Here is a 25,383-nt window from a genome sequence, read left to right on the forward strand (position 1 = left end):
AATTGGTGTTTCTCTTCCATGACAAATACCTATTAAGCAGTCAGCATAAACCCTTCTCGTTACAACCTCTGACATCACCCTCGGGGCACCCGGACACAGAACTCCAACTGCTGAATTGCGTATGAAAATTATAGTTTTATTGCCTATACAACTGGAGGTTTAGCCATGACTCCTATTCCAGTCAGCACTGTTATAAAGAAGCAATTCTTTCATGGTACAAAAAAGCACAGTACACCATTGTAATCTAAGAAACAGTCACTATTTATGTATTGAACAGCCTTCCTCACAATAGGGCTAACAGTCTAATGGTGCAGAGGGTATTATTTTAGCAGCTGTAGGGAAAGTCATACATAGCTAGATGTTATAGTATACACAAATAGGGATAAGCTTTTAGGACACAAATGTAGCCTATAATTTTATGACACAGCTACTCTGTTTTCTTAGTTTAACAAGCAGGATTCATAAGTTGGGACCATGTATTTAATATTTATAAAAGCGTCTTCTCCTCCGTAACGTTCAAAAGCTTCCAGAGTCTCCTGAATCAGGTCTCCAATATTTTCACGCTTCTGTTGACTGTAGTCAATGCCGTCTCCTGTGTTAACTAAAAATAAAAACAAAACATAAAAAGTGTCAGTTTTCTGAATATTTGTGAAAGTGTTACAAACCAATTGATATTAGCCAAATGATATTGTTTCACTTTTTCTTCTGAGGAAAAGGGAATGGAGCCTATTAAGAGGGCAATTTGTATCCATGGACATTCTATCTAATTTTCAAAGGTAAAGAACACATGTGTTTTCTCTTTGAATATTGGCATGGGAACATTATCCCCACAGACTTCTGTACCTGCTTTGTGTGTGTGGGTAGCATTTCTCTGGGTAATAATGATTTGAAAATACAATCTGATGCTGCCCAAAACATACTATTGGGAACAGCTCCCCTAAATTCAGCTACAAGACTGCATGTTGGGACACAGTATGCACATTTATAGTTACATTTAGCAGGCAATATTCAAGCAACCCACCTAGTGAAAAAGGCTACTTTATACCTATGGCACTGTGTCTAATTTTCAAAGGAAAAGTATACTCCAATTCTTTCTTTGAAGATTACCAGGGGTAGAAAGTACTCACGGACTTTTGCACCTGTTTTTTCTGCGGCTAAAATGTCTCTGGGAAATAATGTGAGTTGAAAATGCAATCTACACATGATGGGGTAGATTTAAAAAGAAGTGCGCACAATTGTGCACCTTGCGCATGCCGAGCCTTGCTGCCTTCCTCCATTCCCTCCCCCCTAACCTAACCTTCTCACCCCTTCCCCTAACCTTCCCCCCCCCCTAGTCCTACTCTAACCCCGCCCCCAACTCTTGTCTTACCTTTTGCGCCTACCTCTAGGCAGGCGCAATTTGCCTGTGCCGGCAGCCTGCTGGCACGCGATCCTCTGACAGAGCGGCAATGGCTGCTCTGTCGGAGGCCTCTGGACCCGCCCCCCACCCCCGCCCCACCCCTGGACCACCGCTTTTGGAAAGCCCAGGGACTTACACGCGTCCCGGGGCTTTACGCACGTCGTTGGGCCTTTTAAAAATGGGCCCGGCACGCATAACCTTTTAAAAATCAGGCCCGATATTTTCTGATTGCACCTATAACATCTTTCTCTAGGAATGCCTCCTCTAAATGCTTTGAAAAGTTCAGGTGTTATGAAACAGTCTGCCTACTTTATGTAATATTTAGGGGCATTTTTCAAAACTGGATTTCTACCTGGGAAAATAGGTTTTTACTTATTTAAAAGTCTTTATGATGTAGTTCTTGGCAGAGGATTTGTTTACATATTGCTGCTAAGATCTGTGGCATATTTTTAAATTCTGCACCAGTGTGAACATTGCAAAGGGTACACAACAATGAAATTATAAAAAAATATGCTATGCTCATGTTAATTCATTTCAAGGAGAAGGGGATCAAATATGTTATAAATGACATGGGAGTTGATTCACCCAAATTCATTTGGAAATCTGGAGAGGAAATTTAGTAAAAAAAAATAATCTTGAATGTAATTTGAATTTGCAGAAGAAGCCACTGTACCTGTTCCATTAATCCCCTCCTCCCCACCCATGAATAAACCAACAAACGGATATTTATCTAAATACATATATGCCTCTTATTTGCCTCCAGGAACACTCAGACACAAATATATTTACTCCTGTTCATGGCGGTAAGTTTTGGGCCACATCCTCACAGTTGCCATTACTTCCTATGAACTGATATTAGGGAGTGGGTGTTGATTCATGGAGGGCCTTGTTGGTGAAGAGAAAGTGGAATTATTTTCTTGTGTTGCTATATGTATTTATCATTTATACTCTTGCTTGTCTTGCAATATGTACTTATTGTTTTATGTTATAACTAGTATTTTACCCAGAGCAATTTGAATAGGTGGAGGATAGATAAAAGGAAGAAATAATAATTAACTGAGGCCTAGATTCATCAAGAACATAAGAACATAAGAAATTGCCATGCTGGGTCAGACCAAGGGTCCATCAAGCCCAGCATCCTGTTTCCAACAGAGGCCAAACCAGGCCACAAGAACCTGGCAAGTACCCAAACACCAAGAAGATCCCATGCTACTGATGCAATTAATAGCAGTGGCTATTTTCTAAGTAAACTTGATTAATAGCCGTTAATGGACTTCTCCTCCAAGAACTTACCCAAACCTTTTCTGAACCCAGCTACACTAACCACATCCTCTGGCAACAACATAAGAACATAAGAAAATGCCATACTGGGTCAAACCAAGGGTCCATCAAGCCCAGCATCCTGTTTCCAACAGTGGCCAATCCAGGCCATAAGAACCTGGCAAGTACCCAAAATGCTAATAGCAGTGGCTATTCTCTAAGTGAACTTAATAGCAGGTAATGGACTTCTCCTCCAAGAACTTATCCAATCCTTTTTTAAACACAGCTATACTAACTGCACTAACCACATCCTCTGGCAACAAATTCCAGAGTTTAATTGTGCGTTGAGTAAAAAAGAACTTTCTCCGATTAGTTTTAAATGTGCCCCATGCTAACTTCATCGAGTGCCCCCTAGTCCTTCTACTATCCGAAAAAGTAAATAACCGATTCACATCTACCTGTTCTAGACTTCTCATGATTTTAAACATCTCGATCATATCCCCCCTCAGCCGTCTCTTCTCCAAGCTGAAAAGTCCTAACCTCTTTAGTCTTTCCTCATAGGGGAGCTGTTCCATTCCCCTTATCATTGTGGTAGCCCTTCTCTGTACCTTCTCCATCGCAATTATATCTTTTTTGAGATGCGGCGACCAGAATTGTACACAGTATTCAAGGTGCAGTCTCACCATGGAGCGATACAGAGGCATTATGATATTTTCTGTTTTATTCACCATTCCCTTTCTAATAATTCCCAACATTCTGTTTGCTTTTTTGACTGCTGCAGCACATTGAACCGAAAATTTCAATGTGTTATCCACTATGACGCATAGATCTCTTTCTTGGGTTGTAGCACCCAATATGGAACCCAACATTGTGTAATTATAGCATGGGTTATTTTTCCCTATATGCATCACCTTGCACTTATCCACATTAAATTTCATCTGCCATTTGGATACCCAATTTTCCAGTCTCACAAGGTCTTCCTGCAATTTATCACAATCTGCTTGTGATTTAACTACTCTGAACAATTTTGTAAGATCTGCAAATTTGATTTTCTCACTCGTCGTATTTCTTTCCAGATCATTTATAAATATATTGAAAAGTAAGGGACCCAATACAGATCCCTGAGGCACTCTACTGTCCACTCCCTTCCACTGAGAAAATTGTCCATTTAATCCTACTCTCTGTTTCCTGTCTTTTAGCCAGTTTGCAATCCACGAAAGGACATCGCCACCTATACCATGACTTTTTACTTTTCCTAGAAGCCTCTCATGAGGAACTTTGTCAAACACCTTCTGAAAATCCAAGTATACTATATCTACTGGTTCACCTTTATCCACATATTTATTAACACCTTCAAAAAAGTGAAGCAGATTTGTGAGGCAAGACTTGCCCTGGATAAAGCCATTAAACCATGTCTTTCTATATGTTCTGTGATTTTGATGTTTAGAACACTTTCCACTATTTTTCCTGGCACTGAAGTCAGGCTAACTGGTCTGCAGTTTCCCGGATCGCCCCTGGAGCCCTTTTTAAATATTGGGGTTACATTTGCTATCCTCCAGTCTTCAGGTACAATGGATGATTTTAATGACAGGTTACAAATTTTTAATAATAGGTCTGAAATTTCATTTTTTAGTTCCTTCAGAACTCTGGGGTGTATACCATCCGGTCCAAGTGATTTACTACTCTTCTGTTTGTCAGTCAGGTCTACCACATCTTCTAGGTTCATCGTGATTTGATTCAGTCCATCTGAATCATTACCCATGAAAACCTTCTCCATTACGGGTACCTCCCCAACATCCTCTTCAGTAAACACCGAAGCAAAGAAATCATTTAATCTTTCTGCAATGGCCTTATCTTATCTAAGTGCCCCTTTAACCCCTCGATCATCTAATGGTCCAACTGACTCCCTCACAGCCTTTCTGCTTTGGATATATTTTAAAAAGGTTTTTACTGTGAGTTTTTGCCTCTACAGCCAACTTCTTTTCAAATTCTCTCTTAGCCTGTCTTATCAATGTCTTACATTTAACTTGCCAACGTTTTTGCTTTATCCTATTTTCTTCTGTTGGATCCTTCTTCCAATTTTTGAATGAAGATCTTTTGGATAAATAGCTTCTTTCACCTCCCCTTTTAACCATGCCGGTAATCGTTTTGCCTTCTTTCCACCTTTGTTAATGTGTGGAATACATCTGGACTGTGCTTCTGGAATGGTATTTTTTTAACAATGACCACGCCTCTTGGACATTTTTTACTTTTGTAGCTGCTCCTTTCAGTTTTTTTCTAACAATTTTTCTCATTTTATCAAAGTTTCCCTTTTGAAAGTTTAGCACGAGAGCCTTGGATTTGCACACTGTTCCTCTTCCAGTCATTAAATCAAATCTGATCATATTATGATCACTATTTCCAAGCGGCCCCACCACCATTCTCTCTCACCAAGTCCTGTGCTCCACTGAGAATTAGATCTAAAATTGCTCCCTCTCTCATTGGTTCCTGAACCAATTGCTCCATAAATCTATCATTTATTCCATCCAGGAATGTTATCTCTCTAGCGTGTCCTGATGATACATTTACCCAGTCAATATTGGGGTAATTGAAGTCTCCCTTTATTACTGCACTACCAATTTGGTTAGCTTCCCTAATTTCTCTTAGCATTTCACTGTCTGTCTCACCATCTTGACCAGGTGGACGGTAGTATACTCCTATCACTATAGTCTTCCCCAACATACAAGGGATTTCTACCCATAAATATTCAATTTTGTATTTAGTCTCATGCAGGATGTTTATCCTGTTGGACTCTATGCCATCCCGGACATAAAGCGCCACACCTCCTCCTGGGTGCTCCTCTCTGACATTGCGATTTAATTTGTACCCCGTTATAGCACTGTCCCATTGGTTATCCTCTTTCCACCATGTCTCTGAGATGCCAATTAAGTCTATGCCATCATTCACTGCTATACATTCTAATTCTCCCATCTTCCTAGACTTCTGGCATTAGCATCAAACATTTCAAAGTTTGTTTTTTGTTTGTATTTTCATTCTGCTTTTTAATTGATAGGGATAAGTTAGAATTTTTTAGCTCAGGTGAGTTTTTAGTTACAGGCACTTGGACTATTTTTCTAATTATTGGAACCTCACTGTCAGGATGCCCTAATGCTAATGCATCATTAGTATCCTTTGAAGATACCTCTCTCCGAACCATGCGCTGCTGAGTGAATGTCAGCTTTCCCCTTTGTTCTAGTTTAAAAGCTGCTCTATGTCCTTTTTAAAGGTTAGCACCAGCAGTCTGGTTCCAGAGCTTTATTGTGCATTGAGTGAAAAAGAATTTTCTTCGATTAGACTTAAATGTGCTACTTGCTGACTTCATGGAATGCCCTCTAGTCCTTCTGTTATTCAAAAGTGTAAATAACCGAGTCACATCTACTCGTTCAAGACCTCTCATGATTTTAAACATCTCTATCATATCCCCCCTCAGCCGTTCTCTTCTCCAAGCTGAACAGCAATAACCTCTTCAGCCTTTCCTCATAGGGGAGCTGTTCCATCCCCTTTATCATTTTGGTAGCCCTTCTCTGTACCTTCTCCATCGCAATTATATCTTTTTTGAGATGCGGCGACCAGAATTGTACACAGTATTCCAGGTGCGGTCTCACCATGGAGCGATATAGAGGCATTATTGACATTTTCTGTTTTATTAACCATTCCCTTCCTAATAATTCCTAACAAAAAGCTATAAATATAGCAGAAATAGTGACTGCGATAAAAATGGGGGTGTGATTAGGATAATTTCCCTGCTCCCGCATTGGACAGGTAATCTCTGCAAGTTGCAATAAATTTATCGCACCAGCGTTAATTTTTGCATTGCACTGCAGGCACAATATCAACCGAAAAGGTGGAATCAAGTTAGGGAGAGAGGACATGGTACAAATCAACTCCTCTTTTACCTTTCATTGCTCCAAATGACAGAAAATCTTCAGTGATGTCAACTTTTCTATTCACACCTCAGACTGTGTATGTAAAATTGTCCCCCAAACCTACCCCACTCCCCAAACCCCACACTGAATTAAAAGTGCCCCCTCTTAAAGTCGTATATGTAGCAAAGTTACATATTGGTTTCTCCAGAGGTGCTCGCTCTTTCTCGCTCTTTCTCTCTCTCTCTCTCATGCATGATAAAAACCTTTTTTATCATTAATTATTGGAGTGGACTGGGAGGGAACTGGGCAGAAACCCAATCGTGTTGCCGTGTGTGGTTTAAAAAATCCCCCCCCCCCATGTGCGAGTGGCACATATGCATGCCGATACAAAATCAGGCGCGCATGTATGCGTGGGTATCAGATTTTATAACTTGTGCATGGTGATGTGCGCATGTTATAAAATCGGTGCGTCCTTGTGGGTGTGCCGGGAATCATGTGCACACGGACGCATGCGAGTGCCTTTAAAAATGTACCCCTTACTGATGAATTTGAGAAGTTACCACAGCAGTTGAGAAGGGAATGGATTCATACTGTACATTAGATGAATTTGTGAGGTCACATCAGGGGAAATAACCTATTCTCCTGAGGTGTTGATTGATACAATAGTAAAGATACTAGAGAAAGTCTACAGCCACAATTTGATACCAACTCACATAAGAGGCTGAAGGTGTTCTCTGGGATACAACCTACTCCTCGGGGGGAGAAGAGGTTTGATTACAGAAAGTTTTTGGCTCTCAAGATGTTGCAAGAATGGTAGTGCCTTAAAGGGGAGAGGAGGAGAGAGAGAAGGGAGTAGTGGAGAGTTTATGGCAGGGCTTCCCAAACGTGTCCTGGTACCCCATAATCAGTCAGGTTTTCAGGATATCCACAATGAATAATCTATGAGATAAATGTGCATATTCTGAGATAAATGTGCATATTCTGATATGCAAATTCATCTCATGTATATTCATTGTGGATATCCTGAAAATCTGACTGGCTGTGGGGTCCCCAGGACAGGTTTAGGAAGTCCTGGTGTATGGGCTCCTGCATTTGATATTTGCAATGTCATTGACTCCTGCTCAATCATGAACTTACTGCTGAGGAGATTTTGACTATGCTGGAAGGTATATATGGCTCTCCCATTCCTCAGTTTGGCATCTTAGTGCTTCCACCTGAAGAATACAGTGATATATATTAGGGATGTGAATCGTTTATCTGATGATTGAAAATATCGTCTGATATCAGGGGAAATAACCTATTCTCCTGAGGTGTTGATTGATACAATAGTAAAGATACTAGAGAAAGTCTACAGCCACAATTTGATACCAACTCACATAAGAGGCTGAAGGTGTTCTCTGGGATACAACCTACTCCTCGGGGGGTATTGAAAATATTGATATTGAAAATATCGTCTGATATTTTCAATATCGACAGATATCGGGGGTCCCCGATAGCGATAGGAAACCCCACGATTAATTTAGTGGGTTTTCTTATCGTTATTGGGGGGGCGGGAAGAAAGGACACAACCTAAAAACATGAGTTTGTTAGTATCCCCCCACCCTCCGGACCCCCCCCCCCAATTTTTAAATACCTGGTGGTCCAGCGGGGGTCTCGGGAGCGATCTCCCGCGCTCGGGCTGTCGGCTGCCACTAATCAAAATGGCGCCGATGGCCCTTTGCTCTTACCATGTGACAGGGGCTATCGGTGCCATTGGTCGGCCCCTGTCACATGGTAGGTGCACTGGATGACCCGCGCCATTTTTAAAGATGGCGCCGGCCGTCCATTGCTCCTACCATGTGACAGGGACCCCCCCTGGGGGGGTTCCAGAGGCTGGGGGGATACTACAAACTCATTTTAAAGAGTCGGCTGTATTTTTTGGTTATTGGCTCGGGTGCAGCCGATAAAAAAAACCCGATCGGACTGCAAGATAAAAATTTCACGATGTGAATCGGAACCGGAATCCAAACTGATACCCCTTCTGATTCACATCTCTAATATATATAGGTAATTTATCTGGAATAACATTTTTTCACCTTAAACACAACAATTTCCAGTACAAGTTTTAGTAAATTAGGAAATTTTGATTAGATAATGGAGGGTACAAATAACAGGACATTGGAATAATTGATGTGCATTTTCAGCTGTATCCTCTGCCTTAGTCACAGACATGTCCTTAGAACACCGTTGGGACTGGATGTGAAGGGAGCTGTGCACCCACCTTTATAATGGCAGCTCAGGTGAATTGTGGCTAGAAGCTGACAGTCATGGTACATGAAAAAAACAAACAAACAACTAAACAAAAATCTTTGTCTGTTTTCCCTTTGCTTTTCTTCCTGGGTTTTTGTTTAGGTTTATATATATATATATATATATATATATATATATATATATATATATATATGTCCCTTTCACATCAGAAGTTCTTTTTGACAACTGAACCATTTAACTATAAAACCAGAAATGCAAGAACTAAGCAAATGCTGCTCAGTCCACTCTCAGTCCCAGCAGTTATAGTACCTAGATAAGGAAATGAATAATGGCCTCTATTATACAGCTTTTCTCTTCTGGGAAACCAAATTCCACATGATATACTTCAAAGAGAACAATAATATTCCTTTCCTTTTCAAATGTGTCTAATGGCTTCTTAAATTACACAGCAGGTATACCTCACAACTCATGGTGGGAGCATACTGCAAAGTTAATTACTCTAGAAGGACAAAAGTGATGCCTCATAAAAAGCGAGTGCAATGGGATGTAGATTGGTTTGGAATGATAAGCTAGAAACCTTATGGTTGACATGCCTCTATAATAAAGCATGGTAATGATGCTAAGTATTTTTTGGTCACAATTGTCGTTGTAAATACAGGTGCTTAGTGCTTTTTTCATAATAACAAAAAAAACATTTTCTGTTACAGTATTTAGCATCAGTTCAATGAACATATTTTTTTAAACTTTACAATAAAAGTAAATTTTCTTCCTTAGCATGCTATCAGTAATCCACAATTCATTTTAGGCTGCTGTATTGGGAAAATACGTTAAGCTGACTCCTGCACACAGGACTATACCATGCCTCCCTGTTTGTCATCAACAGGACCTGATATGCATTATTCCCATTAAACTGCTGGCAATTGCTGTCAGTCCCAAAGTAGTGTGAGTGCTCGGACCTCCAAATCGGAAGCATGTTAAAGGAAATGTAGGAAGCAGGGAGCGGATAAAAGTATGTGCACTGTAAAACAGCACTGCATGGAGGCTGAGCAATTTTAGTATCCTACATTATGCATTTAGCCCCTGCCCCAACATCTCCTCTGAAACAGGGACTCATGTGGGAGATCCCACGCTCCCAGGTTCCTTCCACATAGGGGGTAAAGGACAAGTCCTTCAAAGCTCTAAGGGGCAGATTTTCAAAGGCTATGCGCATAACCCGAGAAAATCTGCCCCTGCGTGCACCGAGCCTATTTTGCATAGGCTCGGCAGCGCGCGCAAGCCCTGGGATGTGTGTATGTCCCGGGGCTTGCAAAAAGGGGCGTTCCGGGGGCAGGGCCGTTGGCAGGGTGTCAGCTTGGGGGCTTGCCGGGGGCGGGACTGAGGCCTCCGGCAACAGCTGCCATGCCAAGGGATGGCAGGCCGGCAGCCGGCAGGCACGCGCAAGTTGCCTGGAGGTCAGGAGGAGGTTTTAATTAGGGCTGGGGGTGGGATAGATAGGGGAAGGGAGGGGAAAGTAGGGGGGGCAGAAGGAAAGTTGTCTCTGAGGCCGCTCCAATTTCGGAGCGGCCTCGGAGGGAACAGGGAAAGCCATCGGGGCGACCCCGGATTGTATAACATGCGCGTGGCTCCGCACACATGTTATGAAATTGGGCGTAGATTTGTTCGTGCCGGGTTGTGCGAACAAATCTACGCCCTCGTGCTGTTTTAAAATCTGGCCCTAAGGGTTTTCTGGAGGTTCTCTGCAGTAGGATAAATATACACCATCACTGTAAGTGTTATTCAAAATAAAATTCTTTACTGAGATAACTTGATTTCAGGTAAAAATCACAGAAGATACACTTGTGTTTAGTGCACATTCAATATAGAAAAATAAAGTTCCAAGAATACAAAATTGCTCACCTGGTGGCCTTTGTAGGTAGCAGGACAAATAGCCACCAAAGTGGGGTGACATCATCTAACAGTGTTGAGATGGAAGTACTCTGCTCAGAAAGAAAAAAACTGTTCTGAGCATGCATGGGTATTCCCGTGCAGCCGCTCCATGTGAGTCTCCTCAGTCAATCACAAGATAAGCACAATTATAAGGGGAGGAGGGGAGGATTGTGTGGCTGATTTGTCCTGCTGGCTACAGAGAACACCTTCTACAAGTAGGTATTTTCTCTGTGGACAAGCAATAATTGATATAGTCTGATCACTTTTTAACCAGTAAACCTTGCTAGCTCAGATCATAAAAGATGAATGGTGGAGAGGATTTCCTGAAAGTCTTTGTCCTTTCCTAGTTAAAAAAAAAAAAAGGAAAGTTCTCCTAAAGTCAACAGTATGCAGGACCTGTACTGCTTTGTTAGACTGAGGCTTTGGAAAGACGAAAGGCAGTACAATAGACTGATTAAAATTAAATTGAGAAAATAATTTTGAATTTTCAAAGCATTATGTGGATAAAAATTATATGCGTAGTATTATTTATTTCAAAGGCTTTTATTCTGTCTATACCAAGACTTTTGTGGAGGGCCTCTGTAATAGTTCAGAAGGAAAACCACACACGTTCACTTAAGTATGCACCAAGCTAGAAGTTTTTAGTAACCTACATAAGCACATTAATGTTAAAATCAAACTTCCTAATTTGTTGCTAACAATCAGGTTTAACTTACACACCTAGTTTATTATTTTAAATTGTTACCGTACTATGATGGCACACGAGTAATTTGTAATCTATACCACCCATATTTCTCTTTATCGTGCCCTTCTGTAAACCGTTGTGATGGTATTTAACTTTACGACGGTATAGAAAATGTTTTAAATAAATAAATAAAAGTATTGTTCAAAATAAAATCCTTTACTTATATAACTTGATTTCAGGTAAAAATCACAGAAGGTACACTTGTGTTTAGTGCACATTCAATATAGAAAAATAAAGATCCAAGAAAGCAAAGTTGACACCTATAGCAGGTGACCTTCATAGAATCTATTTGCGAATTCTGTATTTTATAAAAGTAAAAAGCTACGTGTGCATTTTCACTTTCTGCACACACATAAATACGTGTATAAAAAAGGGTCATCACACGAGTAAATAGCTATTTTAAAAGACATTTACCTGTGCATACTGTTACATTTGGCAGTCCAAGAGATGGCCCTTTAAGCTGCCTCTCTCACCCTAGACACCAATGGCCTCCTCACATGGCAGGAATGCTGCTGACAGACAAACACTGCAGAGACTAACACACGATGCCAGGATGATGTCACCATGACCTGGATCCTCCCAGGGGCCTCCCTACTCATGCGCACAGACTACACACCAATTCTTAAAGGGCCTGCAGTGGGAAAGTTCCTATGGCGCCCTTTGATGACATCAGCAGATTCTCCCTATATAAGACTGACCTGGACTCTCTACCGATGCCTTAGCAATGGGTCTCCATCCTAGTGCAGTGAGTGCTGCTCTTGCCCAGCCTACCTCATCAAGCCTTTCTCATCTCGCCTCATCCCCTCCTCCCAGTCTCATTCAGTGACTCTTTGTATGTCTTTGTCTATGCTTGCCTGATCTCCTGGTACTGACCTCTTTGCTTTGGACCTGACCACTCTTGCCTGCCGCCTGTCCTGTCCTGTCTCCGGCATTCCCTTAGACTTCTGTCCTAGGGACCCAGCTAGGGGTCCTGTCAGCTGCTAGACCCCAAGGGCTTTGATCTGGGGAGAGGCAGCTGGAATAGGTGAAGTTCCAGTCTATCTTACTTCAGGGTGCATTTGCCAGCAGTCAGCATGTTTGCCTACGAAGCTACATCAACTATGCCACAGCACTAAGGGCTTACTCTCACTCCACTCATTACAGTTTGTTGAGGTCATGAGCTCAGCAGACTTGTCCCAGGCCTCTGACATTGCTGGGTTAGCTCATCATCTAGAACAGCAGCAGGACCAACTGAATATGATGGGCAATTATTTTCAGGGTTTAGCTGCCCGTACAGTTCCCATGGCACCCATTCCAGCACCTCTGGTAAGGCCTGTTACTCTCACACTTCTTCTGCCTCCTTCTCCAAGGTATGATGGGGATTTCCCCAAGGGTAGAGGCTTTTTTAATCAATGCTGGATGCAATTTGAATTGCAAGTACCTCTCTTCCCATCTGATCAGGTCAAGGTTACATATATCTTGTCCCTGTTGGGTGGTTCCACTTTAGATTGGGCTTTACTCCTTTGGGAGAGAGATGACCTGCTTCTAGGGAATTTGGACAATGTTTTGCAAGAATTCCGCATGACTTTTGATGAGCCTGGTCTCATGTCCTCAATGGTGACCAAGCTTTTTCAGATCTGACAAGGCTCCTGATCTGTAGGGAGTATACTATCCTTTTTCACACACTGGCATTTGAACTCCTATGGGGCAGTGATAACTTAATTGCCATTTTCAGGCAAGGGCTGTCAGAGCATATCAAAGATGAGCTGGCCAGCCGAGATCTCCCTGATATGCTTGACCTCAGATTTCAGTTTGGACATATGCCTGGACCTCAGATTTCAAGAATGTGGTTGAGAGAGGGGCTTAGTTTGTCATCCCATTCATCTAATCCCTAGTTTCCAATGCCCAGTGGTTTCCAGGTCACCTCCTGAACCGGGTCCAGTACAAGAAGAGTCCATGCTGATAGATTGCCTCAAGTTGTCTATGGAGGAGAAGCAGAGATGCCAATGACTCAACTTGTGTTTATACTGTGCTACACCTGGGCACTTCTCAAATCATTGCCCAGCCAAGATGGGAAACTCCAGGACCTAGGTCTGGCAGGAGAGGCCACCCTAGGTCAACTATGTTCCTTTCCACAAATTCTAGTACCAGTTCGTCTCTCATTTGGGGGACACTTATGTTGATACCCAAGTCTTGATATTGGTGCTGGAGGCAGCTTCATTCATGAGTCCATGGTATATCAGTATGGTATACCAACCATCCTGTTGAACACCACACTCACAATCTCTTCTGTTCATGAAGAACTCCTACCTGTTTGGGTCACAATCAGCAACTGTTCCCTCACTATGCAGATAGGCCTTCTGCACAGAGAACATATCAACTTGTAGATGCTTCCCAAAGTAGTCAATACTATCATCTTGGGCCTACCTTGGTTCATGTGGCATCAGCCCTACCTCTATCTACAGATTACTAGATGGAGCTCAAGCTCTCATGAACAATGTCTCTCAAAAGTTTTGCCTGTTGGCACATCGCCCGAACAGTCACCCCAGAGCTATCGGGTCTCCATCACAATATGCAGAGTATGCGGATGTCTTTAGCAAACAGCAGGCGGAGGTCCTGCTACCACATCGCTCCTATGATTGTTCCATTTATTTTATTTTATTTATTTATTTATTTTATTTAAAAGTATTTATATACCGCTTTTTAAAATAAAATTTTATCAAAACGGTTTACAACATGTTAAAATAAAGTAAAAATAAAATATAACTAAAATAAACTTAAAATACATAAATTTAACTAAATAGCTAGATAAATGTTAGCTAAAACAAATTATTAAATAACAAAATAATAATAATGGTAACATGCCATGGGTAAAGAGTAGGGAGGGTAAAAGGGATGGAGGGGGGGAGGGGGGTGTAGCAACTTATCGAATTGTAATGTCCTAGAAAGAACACGGATGGGATGATAGAGGAGAGACGTTAAGGGGCGGATTTTCAGAGCCCTGCTCGCGTAAATCCGCCCAAAACCGGGCGGATTTACGCGAGCAGGGCCCTGCGCGCCGGTGAGCCTATTTTACATAGGCTCACCGGCGCGCGCAGAACCCTGGGACTCGCGTAAGTCCCGGGGTTTTCGGAGTGGGCGTGTCGGGAGGCGTGTCGGGGGCGGGGCCGGAGCGCGCGGCGTTGCGGGGGGCGTGTCGGCAGCGTTTTGGGGGCGGGTACGGGGGCGTGGCTACGGCCCGGGGGCGTGGCCGCGCCCTCCGTACCCGCCCCCAGGTCGCGGCCCGGCGCGCAGGAGGCCCGCTGGCGCGCGGGGATTTACGCCTCCCTCCGGGAGGCGTAAATCCCCCGACAAAGGTAGGATGGGGGTTTAGACAGGGCCGGGCGGGTGGGTTAGGTAGGGGAAGGGAGGGGAAGGTGAGGGGAGGGCAAAGGAAAGTTCCCTTCTAGGCCGCTCCGATTTCGGAGCGGCCTAGGAGGGAACGGGGGTAGGCTGCGCGGCTCGGCGCGCGCAGGCTATACGAAATCGATAGCCTTGCGCGCGCCGATCCAGGATTTTAGCCGATACGCGCGACTACGCGCGTATCTACTAAAATCCAGCGTACTTTTGTTTGCGCCTGGAGCGCAAACAAAAGTAGGCTGTTCGCGCTCGTCTGAAAATCTACCCCTAAGGTAATATGTATCTGATGAGAGAAATTTAGGGGATGGAGTTTCATTTTTGATCGGGGAGATGCTTAGTGGGAGTGTTAAATGCTTGTTGAAAAAAGAATGTTTTTAAAGCCTTTTTGAAATGATGAGGATTTGATATTAAACGGAGTGGGTTGGGTAAGGAGTTCCAGAGAGATGGTCCTGCTACTTTGTTCCAGGGAAGGTGCCACCTAGGAGCAGAGACTATCCGCTGTCCATCTCAGAGACAAAGACTATGACCAAATATATCCATGAAAATCTGGACAGAGGGTTCATTAACCCTTCTTTGTCACCTGCAGGGGCTGGCTTCTTTTTCATGGGGAAATAGACACTTTGCTACATCCTTGCATCAATTACTGAGATCTCAATGCTATTACCAAGAAGAACTAATACTCTCTCCCACGGATCTCAGTGCTTTCCGACCAAAGAGGGGCATGGATATTTACCAAGCTTGACCTGATTAGGATCCAAAAGGGAATGAATGGAAGCCACTTTAAGTACTGGGAATAGAAATTATGAATAAGTGGTGATGCCCTTCGAGTTATGCAAAGCTCCCGCGATCTTTTACTTTACAATGAGATTTTTCAGGATGATCTTTACTCTCATATTGAGGTATATCTGGATGATATCCTAGTCTTTTCAAACTGATTGCAAGAACATTGAGATAATGTGAAGAGTTCTCTAGAGACTCTGTGTGTACCATCTTTATGCAAATTTAGAAAAATGTGCTTTCGAACAGGAGGCTATATCATTTCCCAGCAAGGTCTATGCATGGACCTGGAGAAACTGAAAACAATCCTGGAGTCACCTCAATCCATGGGTCTCAAAGCCCTGCAGTGCTTCCTCAGGTTTGCAAACTATTACAGGCAATTCAGGGCTAGTCTACATTGGCTGCACCACTCACCAATCTTTCTAAAAAGGGTTCAGATAGCAAGAATTGGCCTGACAGTGCTATTCAGGCATTTCAGTGACTAAAGGAGGAATTCATCCATGACCTTGCCTGCAGCACCCAGACTCTTCCAAGCTATTCATACTGGAGGTAGATGCTTCTACCCTTGGGGTAAGGGATGTCCTTTTACAGTAAACAACTATAGATCTCTTGGGACCTGCTCCTATTTCTCTAAAAAATGTACTTCTGCGGAGAAAAACCGCGAGCTGCTAGCAGTGAAGCTAGCCTTAGAGGAATGGTGACATTTATTAGAAGGGGCCAGACACCCTGTGACTATCTACATGGACCACAAAAATCTGGAACACTTGGCTCAAGCTCAGTGGCTGAACCCATGACAAACCCGCTGGTCATAGTTTGTTAGCCAGTTTAACTTTGAACTGCAATATAACCCAGCAGAGGAGAACTGATGGACCAATGCCCTTTCACATTCCTTTGATCCAGAGCTCCCACAATATATCATCAACCCTACAAGGATTGTGGTTGCTGCCGCATTGACAATTCCACGAGGGAAGTCTTTCGTTCCTCAACTTCTACATCAGAAAGTTCTTCAATAGGCCCTGACTCCTGTTTGGTGGGGTACCCAGGCATCACCCAAACCCTGGAGTTAATTTTTCGTCACTACTGGTGGCCTCAGATGAAGACCGATGTGAAGCGATATGTAGAGTCCTGCCCAAATGTGCCATGAGCAAGAGTTCTCAAGCTCGACCTTAGGGGATGTTATAGCCACTGCCAACCCCCAAGGAACATGGATCCACTTGGCCACTGATTTTATTACTGACTTTCCTCTCTCAAGTGGCAACACCACTATATGCACAGTGGTGGATCGTTTTTCAAAGATGGCCCATTTCCCGTCTCTCGCTGGTCTTTTTTCAGTATCTGAATTCGCCAATCTCTTTGTCCAGCATATCTTCTGTCTGCATGGCTCCCTTTCCTCATTCTCTCAGACTGAGGAGTACAATTTCTGGCCTGCTTTTGGAAAAGCCTATGCAATAAGTTTGGAATTATCTTGCATTTTACTTGGTCTATCTCCCCAGAGCAATGGGTAAACCAAGTGAATAAATCAGACTCTCAAGGCTTTCCTAAGAGCTCTGATAAACCAATGCCAGGAGAATTGGACATCCCTAATCCCATGGGTGGAGTTCTGCTACAATAATCATGTAAGCAGTTAAACCAGGTCCTCATTCATTTTTCAGCCATTATTCGTGTACACCAAAGATGTCCTGGTCTCTGTCACCTGCCCCGCAGCCAACTTAATGGGATGCAAAATTCATGACCTTTGGAAAAAAATGCATCACCACCTGGTACAAGTGGCAGAAGTTTCAAGAAGCAGGCGGACAATAGACATCACCTGTCACCTCAGTTCCAGCCTGGGGACCTAGTATTGATCAGTACAAAATATATATGCCTTAAAATGCCTTTGTTGAAGTGTGCCCCAAGATTTGTGGGTCCATTCCCTGTTATGTGGCAGTTAGGGCCAGTAGACTACAAGCTAAAGTTACCCATGACTCTTTGGATTCATGTCTTCCTTGTATCCTTGTTGAAGCCAGCCATCTTATCTTGGCCAGCCAGACAATCCCTCAAGGCCACTGAAATTGCAGCAGAAGAAGACACACAATATGAAGTCAAAGAGATCCTGGATTCCAGGAAAGTCAGGAACCAAATCCAGTATTTAATTTCCTGGAAGAACTTCAGCCCCAAAGAGAATTCATGGGAGCCAGCCTCTAATCTCCAGGCCCACAACTATTACGAGAATTCCACAAGAGATTCCCCAATAAGCCCAGGCCTAGAATGCTGGGGATGGGGCTTGGGGGGGGGGGGGGGAGTACTGTTATTTTTGGTGACACATGAGATGGCCTTCTAAGTCATCACACTCACCCCAGATGCCTCATGTGGTGGGAACACTGGCAGACAAATGCCGCCAAGAGTGGCATATGACATCTGGATGCCGCCATGACCTGGATCCTCCCTGGGGCTTCCCTTGATGTGCACATGCAGTGTGCACCAATTTTTAAATGGCCCATGGTGAGAAAGTCCCCATGGCACCCTTTGATGACATCAGCGCACTCTCCCTATATAAGGCTGGCCTGGATGCTCTACCGACACTTCAGCAATGGGTCTCCTGCCAACTGCGGTGCATGTTTCTCCTGCATTCTGCTGAACTGTATTTCCATGACTGCTGTTCCTGTGCTGGTATTTCTGTTTCATCCAGCCATGCCTTACCCAGTCTGCTTCGTCCAGCCTTGTCTTGCCCAACCTGCTTCATAAGACTTGCCTTGCCCAGTTGCTTCATCCAGCCTTCCTCATCTAGCCTCGTCTCCTTCTCCCAGTCTCTTTCAGTGACTCTTTATGTGTCTTCGTCCATCCTTGCCTGATCTCCTGGTTCTGACATCTTGCTTTTAACCTGACCATACTTGTCTGCCACCTGGAATTGACCTCTTGACTTGGACCTAACCACGCTTGCCTGCAACCTGGACCTGACCTCTTTCTCTGTACCTGACTACGCTGCTCGTCGTCTGTCCTAAATTTAGTCTGCTCTTGGTATCTCCAGCCTGTTACCTGCCCTGACCTCAGCATGGCCCTTGGACTCTTGCTCTCACATCTGCCCTAGGGACCTTCCTAAGTCCTGCCAGTTGCCAGAACTCAAGAGCTCAACCCATAGGGGAGGCAGCTGGTAAAGGTGAAGCTCCAATCTGTCCCGCTTCAGGGCACATTCAGCTATCAGCATAGGCCTCGTAGGTTCGCCTATGAAGCTGCATCACCTATGCCTCAACACTAAGGGCTCACTCCCATGCCACTCATCATACATATATTTCCAATTTAATCACATATTTTTACACCTGCTAATTATCCAGCATAAGTGGTATTAAACATGTTTATTGTGTACTACTGATTAAATAGGAGATCTGGGTGAACTGGGAGGAATTCAGGCTGAAGAACCAGGAAGGTCCTGATGACCTGGAGAAGAATTGTTGAACTGGTGGACTAATTAATGAATTGGTAAATTTAATTTACGTGTGCATTTTTTAAAATTGGGGGACTTACGCGAGTAAGTCCTATTTAACTTTCATGTGTAAAATATGTGCACATATATTTTTAAAATAGGAAACCTAAACATGTTCAAGGCATTGATAAACATGATTTCAATGCATTGCATTGATTCATGTGTAAGCTTACATATATGCATATGTTGCGGGTAAATACTCGTATTTTACTAAACTTGCATATCTCATACATATATAAAATATTTGCAGAGATGTGCTCGCAGCCATATATGTGCATTTGTTAAACAGTTATCCTCCAAATTTGTTAAAAATTTAGAACAAGGTCTCATTGCCACCCTATTTTTTTAAATTTGTCTGTTTTACTAAAGCTTGGAATTTATTTACCTATGGGCTATAGTTATTGCTATTAAAAATAGTACTTTCCAGGTCAGAAACGTATCAATATAGCCAAAATTTGAAACAGGAAACAGAGAGTAAGATAACATGGTCAATTTTTTCAGTGGAAAAGGGTAAACAGTGGAGTGCCTCAGGGATCTGTACTTGGACTTGTGCTTTTCAATATATTTATAAATGATCTGGAAAGGAATATGACGAGTGAACATAAGAACATAAGAACATGCCATACTGGGTCAGACCAAGGGTCCATCAAGCCCAGCATCCTGTTTCCAACAGTGGCCAATCCAGGCCATAAGAACCTGGCAAGTACCCAAAAACTAAGTCTATTCCATGTAACCATTGCTAATGGCAGTGGCTATTCTCTAAGTGAACTTAATAGCAGGTAATGGACTTCTCCTCCAAGAACTTATCCAATCCTTTTTTAAACACAGCTATACTAACTGCACTAACCACATCCTTTGGCAACAAATTCCAGAGTTTAATTGTGCGTTGAGTAAAAAAGAACTTTCTCCGATTAGTTTTAAATGTGCCCCATGCTAACTTCATGGAGTGCCCCCTAGTCTTTCTACTATCCGAAAGAGTAAATAACCGATTCACATCTACCCGTTCTAGACCTCTCATGATTTTAAACACCTCTATCATATCCCCCCTCAGTCGTCTCTTCTCCAAGCTGAAAAGTCCTAACCTCTTTAGTCTTTCCTCATAGAGGAGTTGTTCCATTCCCCTTATCATTTTGGTAGGTCTTCTCTGTACCTTCTCCATCGCAATTATATCTTTTTTGAGATGCGGCGACCAGAATTGTACACAGTATTCAAGGTGGGTCTCACCATGGAGCAATACAGAGGCATTATGACATTTTCCGTTTTATTCACCATTCCTTTTCTAATAATTCCCAATATTCTGTTTGCTTTTTTGACTGCTGCAGCACACTGCACCGACGATTTCAATGTGTTATCCACTATGACACCTAGATCTCTTTCTTGGGTTGTAGCACCTAATATGGAACCCAACATTGTGTAATTATAGCATGGGTTATTTTTCCCTATATGCATCACCTTGCACTTATCCACATTAAATTTCATCTGCCATTTGGATGCCCAATTTTCCAGTCTCACAAGGTCTTCCTGCAATTTATCACAATCTGCTTGTGATTTAACTACTCTGAACAATTTTGTGTCATCTGCAAATTTGATTATCTCACTCGTCGTATTTCTTTCCAGATCATTTATAAATATATTGAACAGTAAGGGTCCCAATACAGATCCCTGAGGCACTCCACTGTCCACTCCCTTCCACTGAGAAAATTGCCCATTTAATCCTACTCTCTGTTTCCTGTCTTTTAGCCAGTTTGCAATCCACGAAAGGATATCGCCACCTATCCCATGACTTTTTACTTTTCCTAGAGGCCTCTCATGAGGAACTTTGTGAAACACCTTCTGAAAATCCAAATACTAAAAATTCCTGATAAATGCCTACCAGTAATAGTAAGGGCCTTTTATGTAGGGGTAGAGAAAAAGGAGATAGAACAAGATCAGTTAAAAAGGAATGATAAAGGAAAAGAAAAGGAAACATCAGAATTAGAACTTCCCAAAAGTAACTCTATAGAAATATCAGATTTATTGCAAAAGTCTCAGGAAGATCTAGAAATTAAAGCACGGGGGACTCTACTGATCCAGTTTGCATTTAGCGCTGATAGGGATAATGTAATGAAATCCTTCTTCCGTAATCGTTTGAACACCTTTTATGGGCAAAGGATATGGATTTTTCCAGTCCTTATAAAACCTACCCAGTTACGCAGAAATAAATTTCTACATTATAGGAAGGAGGTGGTAGATAAAGGAGGGTATTTTGTTTTAAAGTACCCGTATAGGTGCATTGTTAAATTGGATGGAAAGACCTATTCTTTTACAGATCCAGAAGGACTTAGGGGTGTTCTAGCAGTTAAATGACCGGTAAATAAAAAATAAAATGGATCTTAGATAATGCATATTTCCTTATGATTTATTCTTAATAATTCCGTTCAAATACTGAGATTTTTCTTGAATTTCCTGATGTTTAAATAATGGCTGAGAAGATTAAGGAAGTATAGGGTTGTAATTTCCTGGTTAAATAGAATATGATAAGTTTCAGCTATTATGTTATTTCAACTGTATTTGTTTTATTTGTTGTAACTATGTGGAAAGCAAAAAATTAAAAATTAAAAAAAGAAGAAGTGGGATTCAAACCCACAACTCCAACCACAATGCCAACACTACCTTATGACTGGGAACACAGAAGGTCATTTTGGAGCTTTTCAATATTTTCAAAGCCCTGGAAAATGTTTGGACTGTTTTGATTCTTTCTGCACTTGAAACAGAATGGATTGAGCTATTTCATATAAACATAGAGTAAGAAATATCCCCTGGTGGTGTATTACTTTGCGGAATTTTAGGATACAGTTCTGATGGCAATCTTGGAGAATGATCTAAAAAATCATAAAATGGTACCTCATAAGAAGAGATTGACTCATTTTCTGAATCTACATTTAGAAAAAAAGATGACATAGATTTTTCAGCTACTGAAGACTCCACAGGAGCATCTAGAGGATTTTTGTCATGGATGTACAAAAGCTTGGGATTCAATAGGAGAAATGAACCTCTCCAAACTGGGTCATCTGAAGGAAGAGATATCGATGAAGGAATATCCTATATATAAATATGAAAAAACTCTAACCACATTTTTTGAACCAAAGCATGGGTTTTATGCTTATATGGCAAACCCTCCCGATCTGGTCTCTAGATGCCATTGTCCCTGTCCTTAGAACACACTTAGACCTAGATTCATCAAATCGCTAAAAATATGGTGAAAATAGCGCTTGTGTGTTAGGAAAATTAGCAGCTTGCCTCATCACATAGATAAATAGCGCACACAGAACTGTGTCAGCACACGTGGCATTGCAACAGTACGTTGCATCAGCGCGTACCACATCATTTTACGTGGCTAGCATAAATTAGTGCATGGTGCATTATTTTTTTAAGTTTATATATTCAGGCTTCCTGCAGCCTTTTCTTTGAGGGTGTGTCGAGGCATGGCTTAGAGGAGAGGAGGTGAGTAGTGGTTAGTGGATTAAGAGTTAGTTGTTATTGAGATTTCTGAGTGTGTTGTCCTGTTCTTTACTGTTTTTCCTTGTGCTTACCTTGACCTTTGTCTTTTGTCTATCTGTGTGTGTGAAAGCTTTTGTTTGTTATGTTTGTCAGTTTGTCTTTTTCTGTGGAGGAGGTGAGTGGAGGAGTGAGGAGGTGTATGGAGGAGGTGACTGGAGGAGTGAGGAGATGTGTGGAGGAGTTGACTGAAGAAGGTGAGTAGAGGAGTGAGGAGGTGAGGTTGTGGAGAGGATAGAGCATGAGAGGTGTGGGGAGAGAGAAGAGGCGTGAAGAGAGGAGGGGAAGGAGGGAGGAGAGGCGGTGGAAGGACGAGGGCAGGAGTGCTAGGGGAAGAAGAAGAAGGAGTAGGAGTAGGGACAGGGACAGGATGCCGTCAACTCAGGGCTATCAAGTTCAGCATCCAGGAGAACAAGATGGTCACTGCAGGAGGTTCTGCTATGCTGTTCGGCAACCTTGCGGCCAAGACCTTGAAGGCAGCCAAGGGCCAGATCTGACACAACATAGTCCAGAGCATCACCACGCGCAGCAGAGTACAACAAAGCAGGGAGCAGGTGGCCCACAGGTACCAGGACATCAAGGCCCAGCTGAAAGCAAAGGTGGCGGCCAAAAATAAATACATATGGCGGACTGGAGGAGGAGCCCCTTATCCCATTATCCTGACCCCCATCGAGGACCGACTTATGCAAAGACTGGGACCTGATGTCTTTGAGGGCAATGATGAGCAGCTGGACACCACCCGAGCTGCAGCCAGTAATTTCACTTCACCTGTAAATGGGCATGCAGCAACAGATGTACACATCATTTGGCATAAGATGCTCACAATGCTAAGAAGCAAAGTGCACCTCTGATGACAAATGAGGAACAGATACTTGCTGCCATTGGTACTTATGTCTTATGTTTTGTTTCCACAGTTCTCTCCCAGAAGCTGCCAGGCCCAGTCAGGAAGTCCCAGGGAATAGCAGCGCACCACCACCTTTGCACAGGCCCTTCCTCATGGATGCCCAGACCTAAGTCAGCAAGGAGGAGGTGGATGAACTGCAGCAGGCACAGGCTCAGGAACCATTGGTGATGCTGCAACCTCTGGGTTCACCCAACCCAATCAATGTGTCCCTCAACCTGTCTGGCTTCATGGAGGAACAGCTCCTTAAGTGGGAGGCTTCAGATTTTGCACAACCTCAAGCCAGCACACCACAGTGCCAGCCCATAACACAATGCCCTCAGCAAGAGCAGCCCATAAGCCCCATAATGCCATAATTGGAGGCCCAAATTCCAGGAATTAACACCATCACAGTACTGCTACCAGCACCGGCACTGGGCCCGGCACCAGCTCCAACAATATCCTCGTCACCAACAGAGGAGTCCATGTATGAGCAGCTGGACCAACTGGAAAGGGAGCAAGGGGTACATCTCCAACACATATGGGGAGAGCTAGTGTGCCTCAAGAGGGCAGTCAACAGGCATAACCAGATCCTGTGAGATCAAACAGCCGCAAACACATAGAACGTAATTACGCTGGCCGCAGCAGTCAACAGCATGACAAATGTGCTGACACAGATCTTGCAAAGGATGCCCTAGCCACCCTCTGAGTCTTCCTCAGTATCACTGGAGCCCACAGCCCACAGCAGTCCCTGGGATGACAGATGCCTGAGGATTAGGCTTCCAAAATCTATGCCCCCACCAAGTAGCAAGCCATGACGTGCAAGGGGCCATAAACAACTAAAGGTGGTGCCATCGAATGCCAAATAAGAAGAGTTGTACCAACAATCCTGGGTGGGCCCCTCTACAGAGTTGGTAGTGCTATCCAAATGGAAGAAGCTTCTGGGCTCATTCATACTACAGAATTGGTGTGCCGTCCAGATGGAAGAAGCCTGCTGGGCCTGTCCACACTATAGAGTTGGTGTGCCATCCAGATGGAAGAAGCCCTCCAGATGGAAGAAGCCTGCTGGCCAGATGGAAAAAGCCTGCTGGACCCATCCACACTACAGAGTTGCTGTGCCAGCACGCAGAAGGGATGGTTTACTGTCAGCCATAGCAGTCCAGCAGCCTAACTCTAAAGCCCTTCTCGATGCTCTGCCTGTATTCCATCTTCCTCGAAGCATCCTCCATTCACGGTTTAGTTACTGCCTCTTCTCATCATGTCTTATCTTCTGAACTGTCTGGGGCCTTCCCTTGAACTCTGCTGCCTTGGCCCTTAGGCTGTCCCCTTGAATGTATTCTTTCAACATGGACTGTCTGGGGCCTTTTCCTAGCTATCACATACCAGGGTTGCAATTAGCTCCAACATTAGAGCTGTACTATAGCTATTGAGGGTGCCACTTTCGCTTTCTATGGTCTTTGTTGTAATCATAATTGTGCCAAATGGATAAGATGCTAAGCCTGTACATGTAATGATGCCATTGCAAACAATATATGTACATGTCTACACAGAACGTGCAGTGCATGTAATGTACAATGTTTTGTGCTATTTGCTATCTTGACCTTGTAGATTGTGATTACCTAAGATGTTGACTTGATTTCAAACAGTGGCCTACATGTCTTCCCTAATAAATTGGTCACTGGTTTGAAATATACACTTCCTTGTTGCCTCCTTTCATTGTGTGATTTTTGTGTAATGGCTTTACTAGGTACAAGGTTTGCCTTCCACATGACCTTGCATGCTAGAATGCTCTGGCACATTCCAAGTAGTCACTTATCTAGCAGGCAAGATCATTTGGGCTAGGCCATACAAGTGAATGCTCAGTAT

General features: G+C 43.2%; 1 protein-coding gene across 3 annotated transcripts in view; it reads right to left on the minus strand.

The window, feature by feature from the left end:
- Window positions 1-243: 243 nt before the first annotated feature.
- Window positions 244-25,383, minus strand: part of PACRG (parkin coregulated) — a 1,556,366-nt gene continuing 1,531,226 nt past the window's right edge. For all 3 annotated transcript variants that reach the window (XM_029594132.1, XM_029594133.1, XM_029594131.1), the window contains one exon: window positions 244-601. In XM_029594132.1, coding sequence (XP_029449992.1) covers window positions 441-601 — 161 coding nt within the window. In that variant the 3' untranslated portion in view covers window positions 244-440. The remainder of the gene's footprint in view (window positions 602-25,383) is intronic.

Source organism: Rhinatrema bivittatum, chromosome 3, assembly GCF_901001135.1.
Source record: "Rhinatrema bivittatum chromosome 3, aRhiBiv1.1, whole genome shotgun sequence".
Classification (NCBI taxonomy): Eukaryota; Metazoa; Chordata; class Amphibia; order Gymnophiona; family Rhinatrematidae; genus Rhinatrema; species Rhinatrema bivittatum.